At 46.9% G+C, this 11,848-nt stretch overlaps 2 protein-coding genes across 2 annotated transcripts in view; both read left to right on the top strand.

Moving 5' to 3' along the window:
* The window catches only part of LOC149332992 (BTB/POZ domain-containing protein 6-like), a 32,646-nt gene that overhangs the window by 3,849 nt on the left and 16,949 nt on the right, over window positions 1-11,848 (top strand). The window lies entirely within an intron of this gene.
* LOC149332993 (uncharacterized) lies at window positions 184-1,417 on the top strand. The gene has a single exon (XM_089557609.1). The coding sequence runs from the start codon at window positions 200-202 to the stop codon at window positions 1,415-1,417; it is 1,218 nt and encodes a 405-aa protein (XP_089413735.1). The 5' UTR covers window positions 184-199.

Raw genomic sequence — 11,848 nt, 5'->3', positions numbered from 1 at the left:
TGAACTAGAATAGACACTGCAGCAGACGGGAGTCTCCGTTTATCCCCACTTGCGGCCCGCTTTAAGGTGTCGTCGATGGGTGGACCACCACGGCGTTCGAGTTATTTCTGATGTAGTACCTTGCCCCCTGAACCACTGTCGGTTCACTGGCTGTGTATCCGGAAAGAAATCCGTCACTGGGCACGGCGGCACTACCGGCATGCGGTGGAATAATCATTTTGCCTTCATTGTGCAGATGGTCATCGGAGCGCTGCCTCCGACCAGCGCCAGCATCAGCCACTTGCCCGAGGAAAATGCCTTCGATCGCGGAATCACCACCGCCAAGTTCCACGTGCGAGACGCGCTGACACCGCATCTGGATGTTAACTGGCTACACCGATCGTCACCGGGCACATGCGCGGACCACTGCACGCACAGATCGCTACCAGCGCCACCGCAGATCAACAGTATATACTGCCTCCCCGAACATCACGATGTCACTGGGCACGGCGGCACTACCGGCATGCGGTGGAATAATCATTTTGCCTTCATTGTGCAGGTAAGAAAAGAATTTGGAAATTGTTACCGTTCAGATGACCGCTTTCTACTAGTGCTGCCGTGCCCGCAGCTTCAGAGTATAGTGCACGATACTGCAGTGTTTCTTGGAAAATTGTTGCTTTTAGGAGGTGATGTGGAAACTAACCCTGGCCCTGAACTTGCGCAGATTGCAAAACAACTAAAGGACATTGCTTGCGACATAAAAGACATAAAAGAAAAACGACTCACAGAAATAGATAAGAAACTGGATGCATTGTCAGTGTTAGAAACCAAGATTACGTCTTGCCAGAATGAAGTTTCCCGCATGACTAAAATTATTGATACACTAGAAAGACAGATTGACGATTTGGAAAACCGGAGCAGAAGATCGAATCTAATAGTGTATGGCTTAGAAGAGGAGGATGAAGAGAACAGCGAAACTCTAGAGCAGGCTGTTAACACAAAAATTATTCAAGATACTCTGGGTCTTGACCAGGTCGCCATCGAACGAATTCATAGATTAGGACGACCAGAGAGCAACAAGATCCGCCCGGTTATCTTTAAACTATTAGATTCGAGACAGAAGACAGCCATATTGAAGAACGGTCGGAAGCTTAAGGACACAAGATTCTGTATTGGCGAAGATTTTTCCCCCAGAATTCGTGAAATCAGGAAAAATCTTTGGGCGAGCGCCAAAGAAGAACGCGAAAGAAAAGAAAAGGTGTCCTTGGCCTTCGACAAGTTATTCATCAACGGCCGTGCATATGTCTGGGACTATGAGAAGAATAATCGAGTACCTCTGAAGGAACATGATGGGAAGACCAAACAACCACCTCTGGAAAAAAACTCTACCGATCTAAGCCCACCAATGACTCGACGGGGAGCACGGTCAAAGAATTAACGGTTATCAATAGCAATGCGAGAAGCGTTATAAATAAAGTCGAATCCCTAGAGACTGTTCTGCTTGAGCACGAACCAGATATAGTTGCGATTACTGAAACCTGGCTCTCCCAAGATGTCAGCGACGATGAAATTGTTCCACCGAACTACGAACTTGTCAGAAAGGATCGCGCCTCCCGCGGTGGTGGCGTGGCACTTATGATACAAAAGCGCATCCCATTTGTCATGCTTCCTGAAGTAACCGGCGCTGAAGCTGTTTTCTGCAAAGTTATTTGCAACAACACTAACATTATAATTGGCAGCTTCTACAGGAGCCCTTCTTCTGGACACGAATGCATATCGGTAATTCAAGATTTCCTCCAGCAATACTGTTGTAACTCGCGAATCATTCTAATGGGCGATTTTAACCTACCAGATGTCGACTGGACTACCATGCATCACACTTCAATTATCTCCGACGCTGTAATTAATTTAATGATAAACTTTAACCTCCATCAAATAGTTCTCGATCCTACACGCGTACAAGGCTCAACAAAAAACATTCTTGATTTGATTTTAATCAGTGAACATTTCCCCGTCCATCGTGTTGCAACCCACGTCATCGAAGGCATCTCAGACCATAAAATCCCAGTTTGTGAATTACCGCTACAATGCACCATGACATGCCACTGTCCAACCACCACCATAAAAAACTTTGCAAAGGCAGACGACGCAGCTATCCTAACTTATCTCGCCCATGAATTCGACAGCTTTGCCGAGAGCGCATCAGATAGATCTACAAACATAGACGCTACATGGCTTATCTTTAAACGTGCTGTACAGTACTGTATGACTAACTTTGTCCCGCTCAAGATCAAACGCATCGCTAAAAATAACCCTTGGATCACTAGAGACGTCATTCACGCGCAGCGTCATGTAAAGAGGTTACGCAAAGCTATCAAGACCAAAGGTGGTAGTCATTTGAGGAAATCTAAATTAAGCAGTGCCGTTGAAAAGCTCAAACAGGTCACGAGACAAGCGAAAGACTACTACTTCAACGTAACTTTCCCAAGTTTTTTGAGAAATAATCCACACAGGTTTTGGAGCCATTTTCGTGGCCATAAAACGGTGCAGTCCGGTCTCTCTGTAGAAGATAAGGCCAATACTGCTAATATGTACAACGATTTCTTCTTTTCAGTCTTTACTAAAGATAACGGCATCATCCCCGACTCCTGCAATTTGCCCCTGCTAAATATTGAACCTCTCAGAATTACCGATGACGGGATTTTCAATCTTCTGCTGAACCTAGATCCAAAAAAATCAACAGGTCCGGATGATATTCCAAATGAGTTTTTAAAAAGATATGCCGAATGGTGTAGCAAGTACCTTGGTATTATCTTTCGCAAGTCTATTTCATCATCAAGGCTGCCCAGACACTGGAAAATGGCAAAGATCATACCTATTCATAAATCAGGGGACACTACCTCACCCTCAAACTATAGGCCAATCTCTCTTACAAGTACATCATGTAAAATTTTGGAACACATAATTTCGAAGCACATAACCGCATTCCTGGAGCGCAATAGTATATTGACACCCCATCAGCATGGATTCCGACGCGGGTTATCAACCGTTACTCAACTAACAGAGGTTGTACACGATCTAGCAGTTAATATTAATAACTGTAGCCAGACAGACATAATATTGCTTGATTTTTCAAAGGCATTCGACTCTGTATCACACAATAAGTTGCTACGAAAACTAAAAACTGTTATCGGGGAAGGCGACTTACTATCTTGGTTAGAAGATTTTTTGTCAAATCGGTCTCAGTTTGTGGTTTTTGAGTATGTTTCATCCAAAACAGTTCCAGTAACGTCGGGCGTTCCTCAGGGATCAGTCCTTGGTCCATTGTTATTTCTGCTCTTCATCAATGACATAACTAATGACATTGATTGCAACATTAAGCTCTTCGCAGATGACTGCATTCTTTACAAAACTATTAACAACCGCGAAGACCATCTGTCGTTAAACAGTTCTCTAAAAAAAATAACAGAATGGTGTAACACGTGGCAAATGACAATAAACACTAAAAAATCCGTTTGTATGACAGTAACAAGAAAAAAATTCCCGTTTTGCTTTTCTTACTCTGTAAACGGCGTTCCATTAGCGAAAACTAAACACCATAAATATCTAGGTATTACGCTGTCTTCTGACCTGAGGTGGGACTCTCACATTGCTAACATCACGTCTACTGCTTTACGGAAACTTCTCTTTATCAGGAGACGCTTGCGGTCCGCACCAGTATCTTCTAAACTCCTGGCCTACAAAACCCTTGTAAGGCCAGTCTTAGAACACGCGAACACAGTCTGGTTCTCCCAATCAATAACTAACATCACAAAACTTGAGGCTATACAACGCAAAGCCCTACGAATAATTCACAATAAATACAAGCGCACAGATTCCCCAACATTGCTTGCAGCTTCATCCGGTCTCCAAACATTATCCGCAAGAGCAAAACAAGCGCGCTTAAAATTTTTGTTTCAATTATTACACGAGCAGTATAGGATAGATGTGAAAAAATACGTGACGTACTCACAATCGCCACCTTCACGGCACAAACATACGAACACACTAACCGAGTATGTGTGCCATAATGACACGTTTAGGCATTCCTTTTTCCCTCTCTCCATTAGTGAATGGAATCGCTTGGATCGTGCCATCACCTGCACTCAATCCTTATCATCATTCGTGTCACAGATAGAGCATTTGTCGTAATGCACAGTGGCGATGCAGCAACCGTGACTGCAAATCTAGGCAAGAAGACAACCCCTTCTAACTTGTCATGTATGCGATTTTGAGTGCATTTTGAAATTGTGCCTACCATTGTCGAAGATCTGTTCTGTATATCCTTTTGCTATGGCCAATTCACTTTTCCCTACCTTTGTTTTGATGCCATGTTTGCTGCCTTTGAATAATATGTTTATATTTGTTTTTGCACTGTACTAATTGCCCCTGCTACGGTCTTGCAATAAGACCAGCAGTATTGTAAATAAATAAATAAATAAATATTAAGGCGAAAGCCTTTAATGGCTCATTATCCCGTCCGTCCATCTGGCGTTACATCCAGCGCCTGGGGCGACTCATCGACGAGCGCAGCTGCCAAAAGTTGACGTCATCTTCGTCGACAGGTGGAGCTGTCGGCGCGGCGGCGTCGAGCGCTGCTCCGTCGTCAGTCGGTGTGCGACAGGTAGTGGAGGAGGACGTCTCCTAAGCGATGCAGCCGTAACAAACATAGGCAGTCATTGGCAGCTGAAGGAGCGCGACAAAGGCTTTCGCCGAGCGAACTTTAGGCTACCAAAGTGCCCCCATAGTTTTTCGTCGTTTTGTGCACCAGGCGAGCGGCGCAACGGAAGTTGTCCATTCTGTTCGTAGACAAACTTAGAGTGAGCGAGTGCTGCGCCGCCGCTTCGTTCGCCAGTGGCGGAGCCAAGCGTCCAGTGCGTAATGCCGGCCTCGCGCCTCACTTCCTCTTCTAGTACGCTGTACCGGTGGTGTACGTCGCAAAACGAAAACTGCTGCTTTCTTTAGATCGCCAAGGAGGTCGTGTGGGACTGCATAAAGCCCGGGGAAGGTGCAATGTGTGCCATCTAGGAAATTTCATTGGACACAGGTGAGTCGGAAACATGGTGGTCGGGAATTTGGCGTTCTCGAGGAGTGTGTGGGGCGCGCGAGAGAAGAGTGCTGCGTTGTGTTGGGTTTAGTGGCGCATAAGCAACTAAGGCTATGGTGCGCCCAGGGTGTCGAACCGGAACCGAACCCGAACCCGAAACCGGAACCGAACCCGAATTTTCGCCCGGAACCGGAACCGAACCGAACCCATAATTTTTTCGCCATCTTGGAACTGAACCCGAACCGGAACGATTCAAAGGAACCGCTCCGAACCGGTTCGGGACCCGGTTCAGCCCCACTTTTTTTTTTGCATTTCGGCATACTTCTTGTTTCCGGACAAAATGAGATGATCTAGCGCATAGATTTAGCGCAACATTTACTTTTGTAGGCGCTCATTGTCTCAGACAGCAGGTTCTAAATAAAACCCCTCATGATGTAGGGCAACAAAGAAAAAAATGGCTCAATGGCTGCGGAGCTCTGCTGCTGATTTCAAAAATACAAAAACCAGTGTGCTCTGTCGCATGCCGCAAATCCTCAGCTGATCTCCGTTAATCTGGAGTCCTCCACTACACCGTAAATCCTATAGCCTCAATGTCTACTGGACACTTTAAACCCGCGATATTACTACTAGTATTACCAAAGGAAGGGTGTATAAATTGGTGCAGCTTCTTTTTTTTTAGAACATTCTTGTTTGCACGTGACGGAAATAAGCAACGAAACGCGGGTTCTTGGCAATGGTGGAGATGATCTAATAAGCAAAAAATTAAATACCGGATAATCAGAAGGGCAATGAGGAAATATATGCGCTCGCTGGGATGCGATAGTGATTACGCCCAGAAAGATGCTACTGCGATTAAATGTAACGGCGATGAAGTGATTTCATTACGCCCATTCGCTGAAATCGTTCTGCTTCTGAGAAAAAATTGCTACCAGTCGCCAGCGCGCGGCTCCATCCGCTGTTATCGCAGTGCTCGACCTTGAATTCTCTGTCTGGCGACTCATATCTACTTCTTGCTGTCATACTTCCGGTTCTTAGTGTCTGACATGACAGGCTTATGATTCTTGGCGTTTTTTTCGCGTACAACGCTTGGGCGACTCGATACTTTGAGCCTTGACAACAATCTGCCTCGGCTATATCGCGTACAGGTGGGTGATGGGGGGTGGGGAGATGGGTGAAAGTTTTTTAAGGTGCATTTTTACCAGTGAATGCCCGGATGTGCGCCCACCGGAGTGTGCATCAAGGATGGAGGCTGCACGCACGCACCCCCCCCCCCCCCCCCCCCCGCACACACACACATAGTGCGGTTATTTTTGGGAAAGCAAGCTATACTATTAACGCAGTAAAAAGAACAACTATAAGAGTACTCATACTCTATTCTCTGACTCCGAGTGCGATTTGTACCCATGGCGGCGCAACAGAAAACTCTCTTTACAGATGCCTTTAGGCTACTCGGCTATCTTCGAGGCTTCTTTTTATGGTTGTTGCATGGAATATTTGGAACCTCTCTGATCCTCCTCATGCCTTACTTGACAGCGTCGAATACAGCGATCTCGGCATAAGGCCTCATGCCACCATAACTCCCTTTCTCCGCCCGCACATGAAAATTCCAGACGGTGCACACGCCAAGAAAGGGGAGCCAGTCAGGAGGTCGAACTTGCGCAGCGTATTCCTCCTGCGCTAAAGTGCACTGTTGTCTGAACAGGAACCTCGTTGAACGCGGCGGTTCTGCGTGTTCATCCATCATGCGTGTTTTCCACACGCTAAGCGGTCCTATCAACAAGAAGAGTTCGCATGGAGTTCCGGAGTTTTTCATCGCAGATATAAATGTTTTAAAGAAATGTATGATGTCAATGGGTTTTTTAAGATACTGCTTAAGTATGTCCCAAAACAACACAGCATTACGACAAAAATATCAAATTATTTCTCAAATTATCTCTCGTTGCTCGCACAGGAAGAAATGCACTGACCACGGCACAAACTTCCCTTTGGCCCGAAGGTTCATCCTAACATGCAGGGTCCATGTCTGAAGCGTGGAAAAGGTTTTTGTGACCGATTGAAATTACAGTCGAGCCCACTTATAACGAACCTGACGGTCACGCGGCTTCCGTTCGTTATATCTGATGTTCGTAGCAAGTGGATTCTTCGTACAACAGCCAAAAATACTAAGGCCGCTAAAAGTGGCGTTTATTACAAAACTGCGTTATGCGTGCCTACTTGTGCAAAGCAGAGCCTGTCGCTGCTCTTTCCAGGCTATCTAGGGCGGTCATTTAATCGTCGTCGAGACCTTGCTGCCAACTATCAAATTTAGGGACGGGTATAACTAATCATGGATGAGGTGTGCATAGCAACTGGTGGCAGGTCGGTCACATAAATGATTCCTGGCAGTAGGGAGAGCTCGCACTTGGTGTTCAACGTCTCCGTCAGAGCAGGTGCTTCTGCGATTTTGTGGTCCGCAGGAATGTAGTTATCCGAGGAAACATCTGGTCGGCTATGGATCAACGATGCGTTGCCAGAAATCTGCATACGTGTGTTTCAAGCTTCTTCTGTCGTTCCTGGGCTGATGCCGCGACGAAGTAGCGCAGCGCTTGTGGAGCAGAATGCATCCGTTGCACTGTCCGCTGTATGACAATGCGTGCATATGGTAGCGGCGCAAAAGATGGAGACGACTGGGCAGGCTATGCTTACCACGTGACCGGCATGGCCAGCAAGGATTTCAAAAGTATCAAATCGCTGCTGTTAGTTGATCTTCGACCATGGTCAGTAGCTTCGTTCTCGACGATGCCCCCGTCTCACGCGCACCGCGCTTCTTCCATTCGGGATGCCTTGCCGAGCCGGCGAACGCGTAGGCAATGATTGCCCTCGTAGGCCATCGACGCGGTTTTCCTCGCGAGCATGTCCAGAAAAGACAGGCGAGCACTTAGTCGCCTATTAAGCATAGATGCCAGAAAGAGGCCGTTTGTAGTTCACGAACTTGTGCCGCTTTTTAAGCGAGGTTTGTTTGCACTCCTTTTTATAACTCTCTTTCCTTTTTCATTATGCCTGATGGCAAACAGCTCGAATAAAAAAAAAAAGAAAATAAATGCCTGAAACAAGTTGGTGGACAAATGGCGCACGCCAGATTAACCACTTTTTATCACTCTATCAAGGGCGCAAAAAATTTTGTTAACTCAAAGGTTCCCTTTGATAGCGCCCCATGAAAAGTCGCATTTGCCAATTTGGTTTGTTTGTTTTGGTTTATTGGATTTTAACGTCCCAAAGCAACTCAGGCTATGAGAGACGCCGTAATGAAGGGCTGCGGAATTTTCGACCACGTGGGGCCCTTTAACGAGCACTGACATCGCACAGTACACAAGCCTTTAGAACTTCGCCTTCATCGAAATTCGTTCGCCGCGGCTGGGATCGAACCCACGTCTTTCGGGTCAGCAGCCGAGCGCCGTAACCACTGAGCCACCGCGTCGGGGCTGTTGACAATTCGTGTCCGTGCAAAAACGAAGCGTTCTCAACCCATCCAAGCGCGCGTTTTTCATGATACTATTTTTATCAGAAGAGAGGAGGTTGACGTCATCATAATAAGACAATATCGTAATTTCTTACTGTACTGTAGTGAGAAGCCACGATTAGCTGTGTTTTTGAAGATACTGAGCTATAGGGGTTCGGGATACATAACGGGAGTCACAAAGGCGATGTCGAATAGGTGATTTAAATAAAATATGTTTCGTAAGTTCTGGATGTTAGGGAGAACCTGTGCTCCCACGAGGCTCTCGTTGGGCGGCAGATGGGCGGTCGAGGGATTCTCGCACATTTTCTTACCATTTAGTAAAGGAGGGGGGACTGGCAAGTCGGTTTTGAGGCTACGGAAAGGTGTCCGTCTGTAGGTAGGTACCGATACATGGCAGTTTCGTTTCTCAGTGGTGCGCGGGAACGTAGAGGGCGCGTGCGGCGGCAGTCTTGGGGCCCCGTAAGTACACTGTACACGAGAAAGTCCCAACTGACTCCAGCTTCAAGGGAGGCCTATTAATCGCGCGACGGGGTCTCCCGAACTGCTCAATCAGGAGGGTCTTGTAGATGCAAAATCCACCGGCTTTTCGCCTTACACCCCACAAGGTGGATTACAGCGTACACATAGCCGATTTTCATTAATTTCGAGTTCATTTCATTTTACGGCTCTTGCCGCAAATTCGTCTTTGCTGCGGACAATAAGTAAAATGGGTAAAGTGAGAACACCTGGCATTAAACAATTTTTTCATGCTTAAGTCACGCAGTAAACACGACAAAAGGAAGACGGGAGATGACACGAGCGCTGACTAACAGCTGGTTATTTTATTCTAGGAAAAGTATATAAAGGCGTTGGACGCAGGGAACAACCCCAAAAACAGAAGAACAAAAGTTGAAATTTAAAAACCATACTACGCATGCACATCACAGTCGAGTCATGACGTCTTTTTCAACGAAATTCGAAGACTACCTTCCGTAGTAGCCGGCACTCCCCTATCTCCTGGACCTCACACAACTGCCAAGAAAGCCTCACTCCTTGTCTGCCAAACTGATAGATGGTGAAGCAACACACTCATCTACTTCCTTCCTGATCACATAGGCCTCGACCAACTCCCTACATATGCAAAAATGGTTATTAAACACGACACTTGTCTTATCTACTGGGGGAAGCAATCGTTGCACTCGCTGCAATGCTAAGCCAAGTTGTACGACACCGCTACTTTTTTCACCCATCAGTGATGTTCGAACAAATGCTCATTGCTTCCCCACTTAGAAAGACAAGTCTCCTGTTTATTCACTCAGATAGAATTTGTAGAGAGATGGTGGAGGCCTTTATGATCAGGAAGAAAGCAGATGGGCGTGCTGCTTCACCATCCATCAATTTGGTAGAGAAGGAGTCAGGCTTTCCTGGCAACTGCGTGAGGTCCAGGAGATAGCGGAGTGCTGTCTACTATGGAATATAGTCTTCATATTTCGTTGAAAAAGATGTAATGACTCGACTATGATGTGCATGCGCAGTACGGTTTTTTAGTTTTAATCTTTGTTCTTCTGTTTTCTGGATTGTTCACTGTGTCCTGCGCCTTCATACACTTTTCCGAGAATGTAATAACCAGTTGTTAGTCAGCGTCTGTGTCGCCTCCAGTCTTCCTTTTGTCCTGTTTACTGCGCTGCTTAAGCATGAACTCTTACCAACTATCACAGTTTTATGTTCTCGTAAACAAATCTTTGCATTTTTTATTTTGTATATCGATGTGCCAGAAAAATGAAAACGCAAAGCAGGGTTGACTGAAACTCATCTGCGTTTTAATTTTTTTTGTCCTGAACCCGTTTGAACCCGTTTGAACCGGTTCGGGACAGTCCGAACCGGTTCGAACCGGAACGGAATGACCCTTTGGAGCCGAACCCGGAACTGAACCCGAAAGGCGTGAACCCGAACCCGAACCGAACCCGAAAAAATGCCGGTTCGACACCCTGGGTGCGCCAAGTTCACAAGAGTGGGTTGCGGAATAGCTGTCACTTTCCCTCGCCGTAGAGAGACAATGTTGGAAGTTTTTAATACGCAAACACATTCTAGGCCTTCCGCGCCAGATTGTCGCAGACAAAATTTTGCCTCCGAACTTTGCTTGATGTCAGTTCATTTTTTACGTCATAGCGTTAAAAAACCCGTCGTCCAGAAACTCCGGTGTTGCTTCGGCGTTGAGCGAAAATTCATGGGCATTGACTCAGGCAGGTGGGTCACCCAGGTCACGTGACCGTGCGGCCTCATCGCAAACTGATTGGTCGCTCAGACAGGGCAACCTTGGCTGCATAAGGCCCACCGCCGGGAGCACCTGACATCGCAGGGCAGTGGCGCATCGCTTAACAGCTGCACCACTGCGCCAGGAGGGATATGAAGATTCCCAGAGATCTATGAATGTAGAAAGTGACCTTGTGCACATATGGGAATTAACCCGCTGCGGTATTGCATCATACCCTTAAGGCGGAGTGTCTCTAGTTCTAGGTTCTTTTTTGTGCGAAAAACACTCCTCGACTAGGAAAGCTGAAAAGCCCGGGCTGTGTGTGTGAAGCCTCAACCTTTGACGGAGCAGAAGTAGTGGAGGACTTGGACAGCTGCTCCCTCAATGCGCGAAACCGCCCGCCACCCCCCGCCCCTCCCCCCTCCCCGCGCGCGGCTAACGATAAGGTCTTGCATGCGGTTTCCTTTGCACCGGCGTTGCATCCATTTTTTCCCCAAAATTAAACTACTCTATTCTATCATGTCAACCTCTTATCGCATTGTTGTAACGGAATGTATGCCAATGTGAGCCTGTTATGTAATGGCGCTGCCTGGAAGCATTGTGCCCTCTCCTCTCATCACCTTCCCCCATCTGCAACGCCGGCTTTGAGGGCAGATAGCAAGTAAACTGAAATTCTGGTGAATTCTTGGAATTCACATGGGTACCATATCTGCGCGAGCTATTTTTTTTTTACGGAACAAACGTTCGAGAGCCCCCTCTGATTATACTACTCGCCTATTATTCATGCACTAATGAGGCCTAAGCTCGAGTATGCATGCGTCGTGTGGAATTCGTGTACTAAAAGCAACAGTAAAAAACTTGAAAGAATCCAGTCGAAAATCGCAAGGTTTCGTTGCTTCCAGTGGATAGGAGTAATTTAGCCGCCGCGGTGGCTCAGTGGCTATGGTGCTCGGCTGCTGACCCGAAATACGTGGGTTCGATCCCGGCCGCGTTTCGATGGAGGCGAAACGCAAGAGGCGCCCGCGTACTGTGCGATGTCAGTGCACCTTAA

The sequence above is a fragment of the Amblyomma mixtum genome, chromosome 8 (assembly GCF_055824585.1).
Source record: "Amblyomma mixtum isolate Tamu chromosome 8, ASM5582458v1, whole genome shotgun sequence".
NCBI classification, from domain to species: Eukaryota; Metazoa; Arthropoda; class Arachnida; order Ixodida; family Ixodidae; genus Amblyomma; species Amblyomma mixtum.
The sequence above is the reverse complement of the archived record's forward strand: the minus strand, read 5'-3'. Positions and strand labels throughout refer to the sequence as shown.